At 39.4% G+C, this 18,979-nt stretch overlaps 1 protein-coding gene across 35 annotated transcripts in view; it reads left to right on the plus strand.

Moving 5' to 3' along the window:
- Arb2a (ARB2 cotranscriptional regulator A) overlaps window positions 1-18,979 on the plus strand; it is a 464,299-nt gene that overhangs the window by 21,358 nt on the left and 423,962 nt on the right. For 11 of the 35 annotated variants that reach the window (NM_001439487.1, NM_001439488.1, NM_001439490.1 and 8 more), the window contains 1 exon segment: window positions 11,615-11,738. In NM_001439487.1, the coding sequence (NP_001426416.1) occupies window positions 11,633-11,738 (106 nt within the window). In that variant the 5' untranslated portion in view covers window positions 11,615-11,632. 35 annotated transcript variants of the gene reach the window in all.

Here is an 18,979-nt window from a genome sequence, read left to right on the forward strand (position 1 = left end):
CAACATAGGATGTTTCAGTCTTTCCTAGAAGGGGGAACAAAAATATTCATAGGAAGATATATTGAGACAAAGTTTGGAGCAGAGACTGAAGGAAATGCCATCCAGAGACTGTCCCACCTGGGGATCCAGCCCATGTACATACAGTCACCAAACCCAGACAATATTGTAGATACCAAGAAGTGTAAGCTGACAGGAGCTTGATATAGCTGTCTCCTGAGAGGCTTTCCTAGAGCATGATAAATAGAGGAGAATGGTAGCAGCCATCCATTGAACTGAAAACAGGGTTACCAATGGAGGAGTTAGAGAAAGGGTTTGGAGGAGCTGAAGGGTTTTGCAACTATGTAAGAACAATACCAACCAACCAGAGCTCCCAGGGACTAAACATGGCCAGGCCCATGGTTCCAGCTGCATATGTAGCAGAGGGTGGCCTTGTTGAGCACCAATGGGAGGAGAACCCTTTTGTCCTGCATTCTTGACACCCAAGAGTAAGGGAATGTCAGGGCAGGGAGGCTGGAAGGGGTGGGTAAATGGGTGTGGGAAAACACTCATAGGAGAAGGGGGAGGGGAATGGGATGGGGGCTTATTGCAGGGAAGCTGGGGAAGGGGATAACATTTGAAATATAACTTAAAAAAATCCATTAACAAAAAACTAAAAAAAATTTCTTTTCTTTTTTCATATGATAAGAAAATTACATCATATTCCTTCCCTTTTCTCCCTCTTCTCACATGTCCATTTTTACTCTTTAAAGTTATGAATTCCTTTTTATTAATTTTATTACATGTGCATATGAATATATATTCTAATATGTCAATATTCCTAAATACAACCTGCTCATTCTGTATAATGTTACTTGTATGTATGTTTTCAGGGCTGACCATTGGTATTGGATAGCTAGCTGGTTTGTTTTTCTATGGGAAAGGCTGTTTCTGCTGCCATTTGCATTTTGAGTTGCCTATAGTTGTTTAGGTAGGATTGAAGCCTCCTGGGTCACTATCTCCACCTTGGCATTTCTATTGGTGGTGCCATTGTTCAGTTTGTGTTTAGATGGTCATGCTGATGACACTCTATGGGATTAGCTTCTGATGTTATTAGGTGACACTATTTCACATTAAAGTCCTTGATTCTCTGGCTTTTAAAGTCTTTGTCCACTCTTCCACAGTGCTCTCTAGGCCTTAGTTGTGGGAAGTTTTGTAGATGTATGTATCCACTGGGAATTGAGACCGTGCTCTATATTCTAAAACTCTACATTTTGATCTCTTAGGATTTTTTTTTTTTTTTTGTCAAAGCCTAGGCTTTCCAGAAACAAATGTGAAGAAAGAATGTGGGGCAGAAAATGTGTATTAATTATCATAATTGGGATTAAGGTTCTATTATTGCTGTTGAGTGCTTATTAAACATATGTTAGGCTCCTGGAATGCAAGTATTTGTGAAAGAGAAAGAAAGATTTTTGGTTTGAAGGAAAAGTTTAATTTGCATATAGTCCTGATGAAATGTCTGTCAGGTTCTGGAACAAATGTTACTCATTAGAGTTGTCTAGAACAGAATGGCTTGGCTTTCCCATTGCCATCAGTTCAGCCGGCCAGTGACGGGCAAGGCCTGATGTTGTGTGAGGTTGTACTCAGCACTGAGGTCAGCTTCTGAACGGTCGGTGGTCCGAGACTTGGCTGGCTGTATCCCTGGCATCTGTGCGGCAGATTCCTCTCAAAATACAGTTTGACAAGTTTTCTAGTGAATGTCGTAATTATATCATGTTTTATGATGTAAGTTGAAGTTCAAGCTCAAGTTTACCAGTGAACATTCTTATGGGATTAAAATGTGATATGGGTCTTTAGCTATGTTAGTAATGCTATTTAATGGGACTGCCTGTTTTACAATCTGAGGATTTCTATGACTGTTTAATTTAGACTGAAGGTATATAAGTTTATATTACTATTTGTATTTTATTGTTTATACCTGTCGTAATGACAAGTATATTAGACCTGTGCAGAAGTAATTACTACCTGACATACTTGGCTTTTTGTCAGTCTTGAAGATGGTACACTTTCTCTCTCTGAAATTTACTTTGTTCTAGTCCATAACTCTCCATTTGTGTGAAAAATGTCTAAAATGACTACCAAATTATTTTAGGTCAGGCTTCAAAATTGAGAATTGTTTTAGTTTAATTTACTTTTTTAACTTTAGTTTTAGAATTTTTATATAGAAATCTTCAGTTTTCTACTCTTGTTGAATTTTTTCTTTTGGTAGATAAATTGTATACTGTACCAGACTACTAATTTTGTGACTTATGATAAAGATACTATGAATAAATATTTTCTTTTAAAATCATTTTTGTTTGATATTTCTTAACCTGTAGCTTGTTCTTTTATATTTTCTGATTTGTCAAATCATTGTGGGGAACAGTGTGGAGTGACTATTAATCAGTCTTCATGGTTTGTAGTGCACTGAAGATAATGAAATAGCTTTAGTTGAAACTTTAGGTAATTACCTTCAACTTCCTCAAACTCCAAATTCTAATACGTGCTAGTGATATTAATGAGTGTATAGGCCTCCATAGAGGATTTTGAAATTTTCGTTTTGGTGAAGCACCTAAGCTTATAAGATTGGTACAATAGATCACAGGCAAATATTTCAAGAGGTAGAAGCCCAATTTCCATTTAATATCTAGGATTCTTTTGTCTAGTTAATTTACTTTCTAATGTCAAGGATTTCTGATATCTTTATGTCGCCTGATCTCTCAACTTTATCTGCCCCTGCCATTTGTAGTGCTAATGGGTATAGAGGATCACAGATGATGGCGATCTGTGATCATTGTAGGGACAATAATCTTCTTTGGGCAAAACTGTAAATAAAGATTAAATGTACATAATTGGCCCTTATGTAGCTACACGTATTAATAATATTGTGATTGCTTTTGTCAGGAGTCACTTAGGGAAGAGTGATGGTAAATCGTAGAATTGCTCTATTGGAGTGGCCTTTGGTCATGACTGTGGCAGTATTTTGCTGATTAATGATTGATATGGGAGGGCTCCTACCCCACTGGGAAGTGCTACCCCTGGGCAGGTGGTTCTGGGTTGTATAAAACAACCAAGCCCTCTTCCACAGGGTTCTCTGAGCTGCTATAGGAGGAATTTGATCGAAATTCTATCTAGGCCTGAGTGTTCTAAGATCTCTCACTCTCTGCACCTTGTTTGGCAGTGGGTCTCTGTGTTTGTCCACATCTGCTGCAGGAGGGCTTCCTTGATGATGGCTGAGCAAGACACTGATCTATGAGGACAGCAGAATGTCATTAAGAGTCGTTTTATTGCTGTGTTCCTTTAGCAGAAAGTAATATTTGGTTTCACTATAGTTCTCTGGGGTATCTGGTCTGAGGTTTTCAGTCACCCAAATAGCACCAGGTATGAATTTCATCTCATAGAATGGGCCTTCTGTCAAATCAGACATTGGTAGGTTGTTCCCACAAGCTTCGTATCCTCTTTATACTAGCATATGTGACAGGCAGGGCAGAATTGTAGATTATAGTTGTGTTGGTTTTTACTTTTTTCCTTTTGTAGCATGCAGAGTACTTTCAGGTGCCAAAAACACGAGCCTGTAGCTCTAGGTAGGCCCTAACTCGACTTCTCCATGTTCAATAAATTGTGTAGATGCTTTATTCAGTAATACAGTCCTTCTCTTACATTGTGGAGAGCACCCTATAGCCAGGGTGGAGGACATCAAGGAAACAAGGCTTTCTAAACACAGCAGGACTAACATACAGAGACTGGGGCAGCACACACAGGACCAGATGGGATTGAGAGAAGTGGACACAAGCTGCATCCCTAGCCTGGAAGCAATCTCCAAGTGACAACCATTTGCAGATGAAACTGCAGTTTCCTTCAGGGGAGTCTCACTGGACAAACAAGTCAGACTTAAGGGTGGTCTGCATGCCCAGCAATAAATAGCCAACAGAAAACTAACTCAGCAGCTCCCTTGGAGTTTCTTGTCTTACAATGTCATGTCATGGCTTTTCTTTTTTCTTTTTCTTTCTTTTTCAGCTGTGAGCACATCTTTTTTATTTTATTTGCACTGGAACAGAAATGCACAGCCAATGGTTGTGATATAGACCCAAGTGTACCATAAACTCTAGGACTCTCTTGAAGATGTTAAGGTGACATCAGCATCTTATTTCTACTGCTGGGGACTCCACAGCAGTCCTCAGCCAAGTACCAGAGCTAAGTATTAAGAATACTCCTGATTCAGTAATGAGGGTGCTGGATCTAAGTACTTGGGGCACTGGTTTCTTGGTATGTAAGGTACTGAGCTCCCAGTCCTCTTCCTCTCCTATATATGTTACCCTCTTTGTTGGTTTCCCTCTGGTGGCACCCTCTCCATGGCGTCTCTGTCTTGGTGGCTTCCCTCTTCTCTCTTCATCTAGGATCTAATACTGAGACCCCGTGTGCTGCTCTCTTGTTTTTCTTTTTTCTTTTCCATTTAATTCTCTTTCTCTCCTTTTGCCCTATACATCCATTGCATATATATTATGGCTTCCAGTTTTGTGTTTTTTAAGGGATTCCTGTGTGTGTTTAAAAGAGAATTTCTGTGTCTATATATGTTTATTGTGCCTATTTTGGGGCTCTTTTTCTTCTATTTATTTGTCGTGTTTGTTTTTGTTTTATCATATTATATTAATTATATTATGTTCCCCTAGAAACTTGTTTATTTTTTAATGATAGACAGAAAGGGGGTGGATCCAAATAAGAGAAGAAATAGGGAGGAATCGGCAGGAGTGGAGGAAGGGAAATGATAATCAGAATATATTATACGAGGAAGAAAATCTGTTTCCAAAAATAATTTAAAAAAAGCAATATGTAGCATTCCACCATGGTCTTTGCTTCACTTTCTGCTTCTAGACTCCTGCCATGAGTTCTTGTCCTGATTTTCTTTGGTGATGATTGGACTTGAAAGATGAAATAAACCCTTTCTCTCCTAATTCAGTTTTGGTCAGTATTTTATCACAATAAAAAGAAGCAAACTAATACAAACATTTGGAAGGATTGTGAATGCACTTAGGACTTCTTTCACTAGAATCTTAGACGTTGTCATCGTAGAGCTGCTTCTTGTGGTATCTTATGTTTGGTTCATGGTATGCATATAAGTGATACGTGTTGTCTTCACATTTGTACAGTGAATCACTTTTAGTCCTAGAATTCTGAGGACAAGTTGCTGGGAACTTCATTCCAATTCCCTTTTTCAAATAGAGTCTTACTATATAGCACAGGCTGGCCTTGAACTAGTGGTCCTCTGTCAGCTTCCCAAGTCCTAGGATTGCATACCTGCCACCCCACTGAGTTATGCCTTCTGAGTTAACAGTGTGTCTAAAGGGCTTTATAGTGCGTAGAATGGTTCAATGTACATTCTTTCTTGTTCGTTCACTTAGCTAGTGGATGGTGGGACAGAGATTGAAAACCTAGATTTCTTATCTCAAGCTGTTGTAACATCATATGAGAAAAATGAGGATTTAGTTTTAATGACTATGTGTTAGGTATTCCTATTCTGACCTAAACTTTCTTCTCATATAATTGTATTCCTTGTAGAAATTGCCATTTTCTAGGTACCAAGGCCCCTGAGTGTCTTCTGCGTCTGTTCTAGCCTGATGCCTTCATCTTTCAGCCTCTCGCTCAGTGCCCATATGGATGGTCATACATCCTCACACATACTCACCCCAAACATACTTATACAAACATACTTTGTAATTAGATGCTGCCTAGCATTAGTTTGAGCTGTCCTTCACAGAATGCCACATGACTGTTTTAATTGTATTTCTTTAGGTCTTCAGCTCTTTTTAAATTGCCAGTACAAGTTTGACTTAGTGAACTCTCACTTGCAAGTTAGCTGTTTTGAGTTCTATTCCCCTTCACTTATTGAGTGTAGATTCTTTATGGCTAGGGTCAATTCAAACCAGCCTCAGTGTTCTGAGGGTTTTCACTCAGTTTTACTTGATCTTGGCCAGGCCTCATATGGTCATCTATGTCTTCAGAATATGCGAGCAATATTATCATTTTCTAGTTTGTATTTAGTACCTGCCTAAGACCAAAACATGAGAAAATAGGTCTCTTAGTATCTTTCTTTCTCCATATTTTTATGTGCTCACACGGTGTTGTGAGCCAACTGGGCAAGAAACAGTCTACTGTTTTGTGTTTAGAAATGCTGACTGGATGGAGATTACACATGACAAGTTGTTTATAGCTGTATAACATGCGTGGATTCTCTGTTGGAATTATAGAAAGGTCAAGATAAAGATATGATAATTGCTTTGTGTAGTTCACTGAATGAAACTGCAAACTGAGATGTTTTGAATTTAGTTTGAACCATAAGCATTTCTAGGAAGCCACATTTAAACAGCAGTGGTAATCATGAAGTATACAACATGTCAACTGTATCCTAGTTCCCATCAGATAAAACCTTCCACCTCCTTACTCCCTATAACCTAACGTTCATCAGATAAACTGTGTCTTGTGCACATAGTAATATATATCAAGTGTACCAAATGCCTTGCTGGCTGCATTTTCAGTCGTGTTTATCTGTGTTCATGCAGGGTGTTATTCTGAATTTTTACTAGCAAAACTAAATTGAGAATTTATAATATTCCTGGTTTAGCTTTACCAGCTGTGCGATAGCTGTGGGAAATAAGGCAAGATGATAAGGTCTAAAACAGGACATAAGAGCGACAGACAAATTACCTTTACTTCATGTTTACTTGATTTGTTTGCTGCTGTAAGGGTCAGGATCACATCACATGCAGAAAGGCATAATACCTTAGCTTATATGTCATCTTCACAATAAAGCACTCTGAATTTTTAGGTTGTTTCATAGGAAATAAAAAGTAGTGATTATTGATTATGGTTTAATTCTGATAATCATGGATGTAAATATTTAAAATGTGAATTTGGAGTCTGGAGAGATGGCTCAGTGTTAAGAGCACTTGCTGTTTTTTCAGAGGATCTGTACTCCATTTCCAGGGAATCCAATTTGTCTTTTGATCTCCCCAGGCTTTTGGATGTATATGATGCACATACTTAGACACTCTCACACACAAACACACACACACACACACACACACACACACACACACACACATATGAAATAAATAAGTATATAGAAATGTGACCTTCACATGACATCAAAACATATTCTTTATTAATACAGCTATAGCAAAATAATTATATACATTGTTCTGTTCATGAATCAGATAATTTGGGGCTAATGAAAAATGACTCAGTGGTTGTACTAGATAATTTGATGTAAGTTTGACACAAGCTAGAGTCATCTGAGAGGAGGGAACCCAATCAAAAATGTCTTTATAAGATCTGGCTAGAGGCTAGAATGTAAGGCATTTTTTAATTAGTGATTGATGTGGGGTATGCCTTAGTATTCTATTGCTCTGAAGAAACACTATGACCAAGGCAAAAAGAATGAAAACATTTAATTAGGGATTTGCTTATAGTTTTAGAGTGTTAATGTATGATCATCATGGTAGGAAGCAGACAGGCATGGTACTGAAGCAGTAGTTAATCTGCAAGGAGAAAGGGAAAGAGGGGAATGAAAAGAGGGAGAGGGAAAGGGGAAGGAGGAGGAGGAGGAGGGACAGGAGGAGCAGGAAGAAGAGGAAGAAGAAGAGAGAGGGCCTGGCCTGGGATTTTGAAACCTCAAACTCTGCCTCCAGTCATACACTTTTTTCAACAAGTCTGCACCTCCTGGTCCTTCCCCAACAGTGGGTACCAAGCATTCAAGCATTTGAGCCCGTGGGTTATTCTCCTTGATACCAATGAGTCTACTCCCAGGCTGGTGGTCCTGATTTATACAAGAAAGCAGACTGAGCAAACATGAGGAGCAAACCATTAAGCACCTTTCCATGGCCCCAGAACTAGCACCTGCCTCTAGATTCCTGCCCTGTCTTCCTATGATGTTGAACAATGAATGATATGGATTCAGAAGTAAAATGAATCCATTTGTCCCCAACTCATTTTTGGTCATGCTGACTCACCATAGCATGTAACCCTAACTAAGCCAGTGGTTTATAGTAGAAGAAATTCTGCATTGCCAGAGCAGTGCTTAGTGTGTAGGCTGTAAGAAGCTCTCTGTAGATAGCCAATATACTTGTAAATGTGTTAGGAAAGGGCACTCTATCGGACCTCTCATTAATAGCATTTGTCTTTAATTTTTCTGTAGATTTATGTTTAATAAGGGATTGCTAGTGACACTTGTCCATAGACTTGGGGGGTTTGTCTGATCTGATTAATTCCTGAATGTGATGATACCTCTTACAAGTATCACTTTGAACTAGTAGTAGTGGTCAGTCTAGACCTATACTATTCATTTATGATCACTTTCAGCTTGACTTCGCTTAGTAAGCAAGCAAGCAAGCAAGTAAGTAAGTAAACCCTGTAAAGGCAAACGACTGTGTCTGTTTTATTCACCACTGCAGCATGCTGTCTACCCTACAGATTAGGATGTTTCTTCAAGGAATATTTCCACATTTTATTTTTAGTGTATTTATATAACTTTCAGTTACCCAATCATGGGGAAAAATAGCTATTTTTATACTAAGGGAAATTAGTTTTTTAGTCAAAGGTTTTGTTAACTAGCTGTTTGTCACTGTGACAAACTGCCCAAGATGATAGAGTCTAGTTTGGAGACTTTAGTCTAGGGTCTGTTAACTCCATTGCTTTGAGACTTGTGGCAAGACCGAGAGAGAGCATCATGGTGGAGAGTACAAGGTTATTCACTTCATTGAGGCCTAGAAGCAAAGATCAAGATAATAATAATCCAGGGTCCTAATGTATTTTTCAAGTTCACACCCCAAGTGATCGAACTCCCTCCCACTGCTACCCCTAAAGACTCTTCCACCTTCCAGTAGTGCCCAAAATTGCAGCTGGACCCTTACGATTAATACCCTATTTTAAGAGGACACTTTGGATATAAACTTTAAGCTGTTATTTTTATTGAAGTTATTCCTTTTAGGAGATTGAATTACATTGGATACCACTGGTACTGTTAGTTATAGAAATAACTGGCTGTCTTAGTAAGGGTTTTACTGCTGTGAAAAAACACCATGACCAAGGCAACATTTAGTTGAGTGCACTGAGTTACAGGTTCAGAGGTTCAGTCCATTAACAACAAGGCAGGAGCATAGCAGAGTCCAGGCAGGCATGATGTAGGAGGAGCTGAGAGTTCTACATCTTCATCTGAAGACTTCTGGGAGAAGACTAAACTAGGGTGTTTAAAAAGCCTCCTTCCCCCTCTCGCCCCCCACCCCACCACACACACATACACAGTGACACACGAATTCCAACAAGTCCACACCTCCTAATAGTGCGGCTCCCTGGGGCAAGCATATACAAACCATTATACTGACTATAAGTATCTGTGGTGTTTAATTTTCAACAGCTACTATTTAAGGTAGTTGCCCATTTTTTAATTGGAAAAGTGAAGGTTTTGAATATTAAGTGGCCTGTTTATGCCCACAGAGCTCTTATTAATTGGGAAAATAGGTTCATTTGTTATATGAGTTATATGTTATATTGAGCAGTTAATTATAGAGTGGGCACTGTACAAAATATTTCATATTTAATTTCACTGTAAGAGAAACATGATTGTCATTTACATTGTACAAATATGGAAAGTGACACAGGCTCCTGTCTAGTTTGTGGAGGAACCAGAGTGTCCATTCTCTTACATCGCCTGTAGTAGAGTTGAGATGTGAGCACTATTGGTTATGACCTTTACAACATTCACTAGTTTGAAATATTTCTTTTCATCATTAGGCCTTAAACTTTCTTACCTGCTCACTGAGTAGGTGAAGTATTTCTGAGAAGTTCTTGCTGAGCTCTTCCCTAGGAAGATTATTTTTCCCACTCTCAGCATTGCTTAGGTGCCTGGAGGTTTTGGTGTCCAATTGAGTCCTCATGGATTTTCTCATCCACGTTTGCATGTCTATGACAACATCAAATGTACTTAAGAATGGGCACTGAAATTTGCAGATGAGTAACAAATCAGTTGTGTTTCTGAGTCATAAGAACCTCAGTTTTGCTTTGTTTCTATTACCAGTGTAGGTTTTCCTTCTTACTGTTTACTCTCAGTTTTTGACATGGAGTCTTGCTTTGCAGCTCAGGCTGACCTCAGACCTGTAATTCAACTTTCTTAGTATAATTGCATAAATGCTAAGATTATGGGTATGCACTACCATACCTGGATTTGATGTATATTTTTCCCCATCTTTATTAAATTGGGTGTTTCTTATTTACATTTCAAATGTTTTCCCTTCCCGGTTTCCAGGCCAACATCCCCTAACCCCTCTTCCTCCCCTTCTATGTGGGTGTTCCCCTCCCCATCCTCCCCCCATTACCGCCCTCCCAACAACAATCCCATTCATTGGGGTCCAGCCTTGGCAGGGCCAAGGGCTTCCCCTTGCACTGGTGCCCCTACTAGGCTATTCATTACTACCTATGCAATTGGAGCCCAGGGTAAGTCCATGAATAGTCTTTGGGTAGTGGCTTAGTCCCTGGAAGCTCTGGTGGCATTGTTGTTTATATGGGGTCTCAAGCCCCTTCAGCTCTTATAGTCCTTTCTCTGATTCTTTCAACGGGGGTCCCGTTCTCAGTTCAGTGGTTTAATGATGGCATTCTCCTATGTATTTGCTGTATTCTGGGTGTGTCTCTCAGGAGAGATCTACATCCGGTTCCTGTTGGCCTGCACCTCTTTGCTTCATCTTATCTAGTTTGGTGACTGTATATGTATGGGCCACATGTGGGTCAGGCTCTGAATGGGTGTTCCTTCTACTTCTGTTCTAAGCTTTGCCTCTCTATCCCTTCCTAAAGGTATTCTTGTTCCCATTTTAAAGAAGGAGTGAAGCATTGCATTTTCGTCATCCTTCTTGAGTTTCATGTGTTCTGTGCATCTTGGGTAATTTGAGCATTTGGGCTAATAGCCACTTATCAGTGAGTGCATACCATGTGTGTTTTTCTGTGATTGGGTTACCTCACTCAGGATGATAATATGAGTAATATTCCATTGTGTAGATGCCCCACATTTTCTGTATCCATTCCTCTGTTGAAGGGCATCTGGGTTCTTTCCAGCTTCTGGCTGTTATAAATAAGGCTGCTATGAACATAGTGGAGCATGTGTCTTTGTTGTGTGTTGGAGCATCTTTTGAGTATATGCCCAAGAGAGCTATAGCTGGGTCCTCAGGTAGTGCAATGTTCAATTTTCTGAGGAACCGCCAGACTGATTTTTTTTATATATATGGACTAAATTTAAATATTTCCATAGTACAGCTTTTCTTTATTTTTTTGAATTTTGGGATAAGTTGTTTTCATTATTGCTAAAGTTTGAAGATTTTATGTTTGGTGATGTTTATGCTATAACAACAACAGCAACTTGTAAGCTATTAACTGAATCAGGCACATAAATGCTGTCATTTGAAGCAAGAAATAGCAACTTTTGTTGTGTGGGTCTCCACAAAATAGAGTTCCAAATCAATGTAGGAAGTGCTTCTCTTCCTCTTGTAGGAGTTAGGACGTTTGCACGGAGTAGGTAGGCTTTGGGTGAAGCTTAATTTATTGCTTTCATTCATTCTAGACTGTCTTCTGAAGATCGATGTCTATTTCCTTGAGCTCTTTAATTTTCTTGCCAATTTGGATAAACATGGCACAAATCCAGCAGGGAGGTCCAAATGAAAAAGAAAAGACTACACCATTGAAAGGTACACACTTAAATTACTTTTTCAGGAAAATTTCACTGTGCACAGCGAAAGCATAGGAATATTTAGTTACTCTATTTCCATCTTAGTTGTCACATAAGGATTTCAGTGCCTAAGCTATTTGCAAGTATTTGTATTGCTTATAGCAACCTTTACAATGCCTGAAATAAACCATACACTCAAGAGTTTACAGATGAAAGCCTTCTTAATGCTCTTTCTGCTCAAGGTCATCATTTATTGGTGAAACAAACACTTGTAAGATTTTTAAATCAAGATTCACATCTTTACCGTATTTTGTTGAGTTGTGCTGTATAATCTCACTTTTCCCTATTATGGTATTATGTTTACTGGAACTTGGTGATATTTTGTGTAAACCTCTCCATTTTAATACCTCAGAAGGAATTTGCCTTAGATACTTTTGGGGGAATTTGAGTTCTAGACTTTTTCTGTGTTTCATTTCTGCTATGTAATATAATTTTATCTGTAGAGGAAATAACCCAGCATTTAACTGGATAATAAAAAATGAGGGAGGCAAAGTTTAGGATAGAGGCTGAAGGAACGCCCATTCAGAGCCTGCCCCACATGTGGCCCATACGTATACAGTCACCAAACTAGATAAGATGGATGAAGCAAAGAAGTGCAGGCCGACAGGAACCGGATGTAGATCTCTCCTGAGAGACACACCCAGAATACAGCAAATACAGAGGCGAATGCCAGCAGCAAACCACTGAACTGAGAACAGGACCCCCGTTGAAGGAATCAGAGAAAGAACTGGAAGAGCTTGAAGGGGCTCGAGACCCCATATGTACAACAATGTCAAGCAACCAGAGCTTCCAGGGACTAAGCCACTACCTAAAGACTATACATGGACTGACCCTGGACTCTGACCCCATAGGTAGCAATGAATATCCTAGTAAGAGCACCAGTGGAAGGGGAAGCCCTGGGTCCTGCTAAGACTGAGCCCCCAGTGAATGTGATTGTTGTTGGGAGGGCGGTAATGGGGGGAGGATGGGGAGTGGAACACCCATAGATAAGGGAGGTGGAGGGGAGGGGGATGTTGGTCCAGAAACCGGGAAAGGGAATAACAATCGAAATATAAATAAGAAATACCCAATTTAATAAATATGAAAAAAAGAAATATAAAACAAAAAACAAACAAAAAAACTTGTTCAGAGAATACATACACACAAATTTTTTTTATAAAGTTAGGTATATCCTAATTTCTTATAACATTTTGATAATAGTCTACTTTATCATTTAATTCCATAATATATATGCAAATTTCTTATAAAATATTACAATTTGTTATACCTTAGCCACATAAGCCTAGGACACACATGGTACCAATGTGTATCCTGGAAACTATGAACAAATACACATATGAAGTTTTAAATCCTAGAGCCATCAGTTGACTACTGTCCACTCTGCGCTGTCACAAGCGTTTTGCTTCCGTCACAGTGTACCTATTGTGTTAAATTCCAGTGTTCTAAGTATCTACTTAACAATGCCATGTGATATTATTTCTCATCGCTCCTTTGGGTTTCATGGTCTTTTGGGTTTCAGTATATTTTGTAAGGTTTTAGGAGTGACCGCTGGTGTTTTCTGAACAGTTTTCAATGTGGTTAATACATATACCACATATAATATAGGTGCCCACCATTGACATTGCACAGGATGCAGTAGCCCAGGCTACTTAGCCTCCGTATTGGCTGCATTTGGAACGAGGTTATCTAATGAACCCAAGAAGTTTGACTCCAGAGAATCTAATAACCCTATTAAAAAATGGGATACAGAACTAAACAAAGAATTCTCAACTGAGGAATATTGAATGCCGTGAAGCACCTAGAGAAATGTTCAACATCCTTACTCATCAGTGTAAAATCAAATCAAAACAACCCTGAGATCCTACCTGACACGAGTCAGAATGGCTAAGATCAAAAACTCAGGTGACAACAGATGCTGACGAGGATGTGGAGAAAGAGGCACACTCCTCCATTGTTGGTAGGATTGCAGACTGGTACAACCACTCTGGAAATCTGTCTGGCAGTTCCTCAGACAATTGAACATAGTACTACCTGAGGATCCAGCTATACCACTCCTGGGCATATACCCAAAAGATGTTCCAACATATAACAAGGACTCATACTCCACTATATTCATAGCAGCATTATTTAGTATAGCCAGAAGCTGCAACGAACCCAGATGTCTTTCAACAGAGAAACTGATACAGAAAATGTGGTACATTTACACAATGGAGTACTACTCAGCTATTAAAAATAATGACTTCATGAAATTCTTAGGCAAATGGATGGAACTTGAAAATATCCTGAGTGAGGTAACCCAATAACAGAAAAACACACATGGTATGCACTCACTGAAAAGTGTATATTAGCCAAAAGCTCAGAATACCCAAGATGCAATCCACAGACCACATGAAGCTCAAGAAGAAGAAAGACAAAAGTGTGGATGCTTCAGTCCTTCTTAGAAGGGGGAACAAAATACTCACAGGAGGAAATATGGAGACAAAGTGTGGAGCGGAGACTGAAGGAAAGGCCATCCAGAGACTGCCACACACTGTCACAAAAACCATATACAGTCACAAAACCCAGTCAGTCCTGGGAATGCCAAGAGGTGCATGCTGACAGGAGCCTGATATAGCTGTCTCCTGGGAGGCTTTTCCAGAGCATGACAAATACAGAGGTGAATGCTCGCAGCCAAACATTGAACCGAGAACAGGGTCCCTAGTGGAGGAGGTAGAGAAACGACTGAAGGATATGAAGGGGTTGGCAACCATAGGAAGAAAAACATTATCAACTAACCAGACCGTCAGATATCCCAGACCCTAAACCACAAAGCAAAGAGTACACATAGAGTGACCCATGACTCCAGCCACATATGTAGCAGAGGATGGCCTTGTTGGATTTCAATGGCCTTGTTGGATTTCAATGGAATGAGAGGCCCTTGGTCCTGAGAATGGCGGATTCCCCAGTTTAGGGGAATGCCAGGCTGGGGAGGTGGGAGGGTGTGGATGGGTGGGTGATGGGTGGGTGGGACTGTATCCCCATGGAGGCAAGGGGTTGGAGGGATTGGATGGGGTGTTTCTGGAGTGGAAACCAGGAAAGGGGATAACATTTGAAATGTAAATAAATAAATTATCCAATAAAAGAAAAAAACAATATCCAGAGAAAGTTTTTGACTATAAAAGGGCTCAGTATAAGAAATCCATATGCTTAGTAGAAAAGAAGAGTGACATCAAAAAGATGTAGTGACAAGGTCCTTCACTGAACTTGGCACTTTTTGATAAGTGAGCTGGGAGCAGATGACCTGAGTGGATCTGTGTGTCTCTGTCTCCTGGAGCTACAGTTACAAATGTTTGCCTCTGTTCTCAGCTCTTATGTGGAACATAGAAATTGGAGCTCAGGTTCTCATGTTGATATTACAAGCTTTTAAAAAAGGGAGTCATCTTCCTATCTCCACTTTCTCTTGAATTTTTTAAAAATAGTAAACACTAAAGGCCAATACAATTGGCAGTCCATCCTCTTAGACTGTTCTCTCAGACAAAGCAGGGCAGGGATGAATGAACCATCCTACCATCAGGTCTCTCAATAAGAAATGAGTAAGGTTCTAACAACAGGAGGTGAAGGATGACTTTGGTGCTCTATTTTTGCACATTGACCCTGTAATTAGGAAACCTCTGTTATCTGCACAGCATGGAATTTTATGTTTGACTAAAAGAGTCTTACTTTTCATGATGATGATGATGATGATGACAGTGATTTTTCTTTTTTTTTCTCCTTTTAATCTCTGTGTTTTAAGCTTGATTTAATAGAATTTTAAATTTAGTTTGTATCTGAGCATGTTGGTATTTTTAAATTAACTTTTCTCTTTAAGATAGACTCTCAGTTAGGCTGTCCTTAAAGTTCCTATGTAGCCAAGAAATCCTTGATATTACACTTGATCTTTTTCTATAAAGGGCAGAGAAACAATTCTGGATTACCCATGATCTGCACCTCTATCTACAAGTGCTAGTATTACAGGAGGTGTGCACCTTCATGCACAGTTATGTTGATACAGGTCTTGCTAAGTTTTCCGGGGACAGTTTGAGTTCAGCACATACTTTTGGGTGGCCTAGAACTTGGCAGTGATCCTTCTGCTTCCCATTGACTCCTGGGATTATATATTTGTATCATCACCCTGGCAAAGAGCTTCCTTTTTAGTTACTAATAACATTATACAATTTGAATTTTTTCAAAAAAGCAAACCAATAGCAATTTTCCATTAACAAATTCTAAGCAATCATAATAATAATAAGAAGAAAAATGCTTTACTAAGGTTTTCTACTGTGCTGGCAAGACTCATGGTGTTCAAGGCCCAACTGAATTAGAAAATAAACAAGGATGTGCACCATAAAGTATATTTTAGAACAAATTTAGAAGCATGCAAATCATTTATTTCCCTACACCTGGAAGGCAATTTATTTTTGAGTTTCTTCACTACTATATAAACAGTGGCTGATGGTCACTGATTTGTTCAGTGTACAATAGGAAACTTACATGGCAACAGTGGAAGGTATTTGGGAACACGAAAGTTCCTTGAGTATTTTATAGTATATCCACAAAATATCATATACACCCAATTTTTCTTTTCAAATTCCTATATACTCTTCCCCAAACTTCTCCTTTCTAACTTCCTCTCCTCCTCTTTGCTTTGTTTTATTAATGACAACCCACTAAATCTATTAAACGCTGCCCTTCTATACAAGGGCGTAATACCAAATAACCATATCCCCAAAGAAAGATGACTCTTCCTCCATAGTAAACAGCTGTCATCTGCCATGTCAGTGAGGGGCAGGGCCTGGGGTCTTCTTCTCCATCTGCTGAGGAACGTGGCTCCGTTGGTTTTCTATAGGTCATGTATAGTTAACCACAGCTGGTGTGAGCCCAGGAGTGTGATGACCATGCCACAGGCAGTACCTCACAGCATCCTCAGTCTTCCAGCCGCTGTGTCTTTCAGCTCAGTCTTCTGAGGCGTTCCTAGAGCTTTAGTGGGAGCTGGGTGCTTGTGGAAGATACTCTGGATAACAGTGTAAATGTTTAAAAAATTTCAACAGTCTGTGACTGGAATGAAAGTGGCAGAGAAATCTCCAGATAATGGCAGAATACTCTGGAAGGAATAGTTTAATTTAGGGTCAGGGACATAGTTCGGTGGGCAGAGTCACCTTTCTGTCAAGCCTTGTGGCATGACTTAACTCCTGCATCTCATATGGTAGGAGCAGAGGAGTTCTGAAAGCTGGCCTCTGACCTGCACACATGCATTGTAGCATGTCTCACCCACCATGCAGGTGTGCATGTAGGTACACACATGCATTATACACACATAACAAAAATGTAATATGTGTGTAAAAAGTTTAACATACTTTACCATAATGTCGATGACAATGAGGATGTTGAAGATAGGGACTTCTGTCATTAAAAGAAGGCTTGTTCCGAATCAGGCAGCTTGTCTTTGCATATGGAGAACAATGAAGATAGCCTTTTAGTGAATTCTTTACTTAAAAGATTACTTCTTCCCTTTGCCAGTTTTAAACGATAATAGTTTGTCCACTATTGATTTGCCAAATAGTATTGCTTTGTCAAACTCATTTCTCCTGAGCTTGTGGAAAGGTGTTCTGTACCTGATCCTTATTTTTAGGAATCAATTTTGGTTTACTCATCCTACTCTTCCTCTGCTTTCACCACCACAATGCCTGTATTTTGTTATGATGCCATCTGTGCATTAATGGACTTAGTGTTCATTTATTTTCGTTGTTTGCAATGGCCTTGGTTATAATTAAGTAAATTTACCTTCTGCTATTCCAGCCTTATTGATGAAGGCTTCGACGAAGATATTTGTCTGCCACTTTTCCTTCCATTTCTTCCCTCCAGCTGCTCCCAAGTGCACAATCAAATTATCAAATTCATGTCCTATTTTTTTCAATTGTTGTTACACACACACACACACACACACACACACACACACACACACACACACATACACACTCCTAAATACATAAATACAGACTGTTCAGTCTGTGTCATGGTCCCTGTGTGTATGTGATCCCAGGGCTGATCACTACCAATGATACATTTACTTCACATTCTTATATGCACGACTCAGGGATCATTGCAGAAGTTGAGGTGAAGAGATTGTTAGGAGCCACAGGAAGTTTGCTGTAAGATTGGGTCTCCTAGAAATGTCAGAGAGACTACATCCATTAGGATTCAGCCACATGGCTACCTAAATAAGACACGAACTACAAGGACACCAAGGGATATGCTGTCTTGAAAGGAGAGAAGCTCCTAGATTCTCAACCCTACACAAGAACTGCAGGAAAACAGGGAATTCCAAGTCCAGGGAAGGGCCCTGATGATTATCAGGGGTTTTTAAGGTGAGCCTGCATATTGTGGGTCTGAGTCAAGTTTGGGTTTGGAGTTTTCTCCCAAATCCCACCTATCAAAGGCTTGGCTTATAGCTTTACATTATTAGAATCAGAATATGAAAACATTAATAAGGGGAAGATCTTGGAAGACATTGTGATGTGTTTTCAGAAGGAGACAAAGACTTTGGACTCCTTTGCTTCCTGCCACCTCTGAGGAAAACAACTTTTTCTGCTTTATGCCTTTCTGTACGATAGATAGCATGCCCCTGATGCACTGGGCTGACACTGTCAACTAAACATTTAAAATGTATCTTCTTAAGATATTTCAGGTATTCTTTATATCATCAGAAACATAACTACTGTAGCATCTTACCCTGTATTTATGTGATCTGACTTGCATGTTGAGATCTCCATGAATTGAAGTAGATAAGCACCATTCTGGAGTTGACTTAAAATAGGAAGTTGAGGCTTTAGGGATGACATTAGTGACTATTAGATGTCAAGCCAACCATGTTTTCCTGTGATATGAATTGTTTGGGCATGCCTTATCATCCTTTTATACACCTCAGTTTCTGTTTTCTTAATTTTTATTGAGTTTTATAACTTTCTTCACCAAAGTTTTGATATGGTATCAGCGTCTAACAATGGACTAGGGAGTGTTTTCTGCTATTCTTTGTTTGTCTAATTTGATTGGTTCTTAACTGCTAGGTGAAAATCACCAACGAAAGTGTTTAGGGCTATTTTGTTTTTTTGTGGAATGTTTTGAAATATCTTGAGTTAGCTTTGTCAGATTGAATTGTTTAATAAGGGCATTTTTTATTTTGAC

The sequence above is a fragment of the Rattus norvegicus genome, chromosome 2, assembly GCF_021556685.1.
Source record: "Rattus norvegicus strain SHRSP/BbbUtx chromosome 2, alternate assembly SHRSP_T2T, whole genome shotgun sequence".
NCBI classification, from domain to species: Eukaryota; Metazoa; Chordata; class Mammalia; order Rodentia; family Muridae; genus Rattus; species Rattus norvegicus.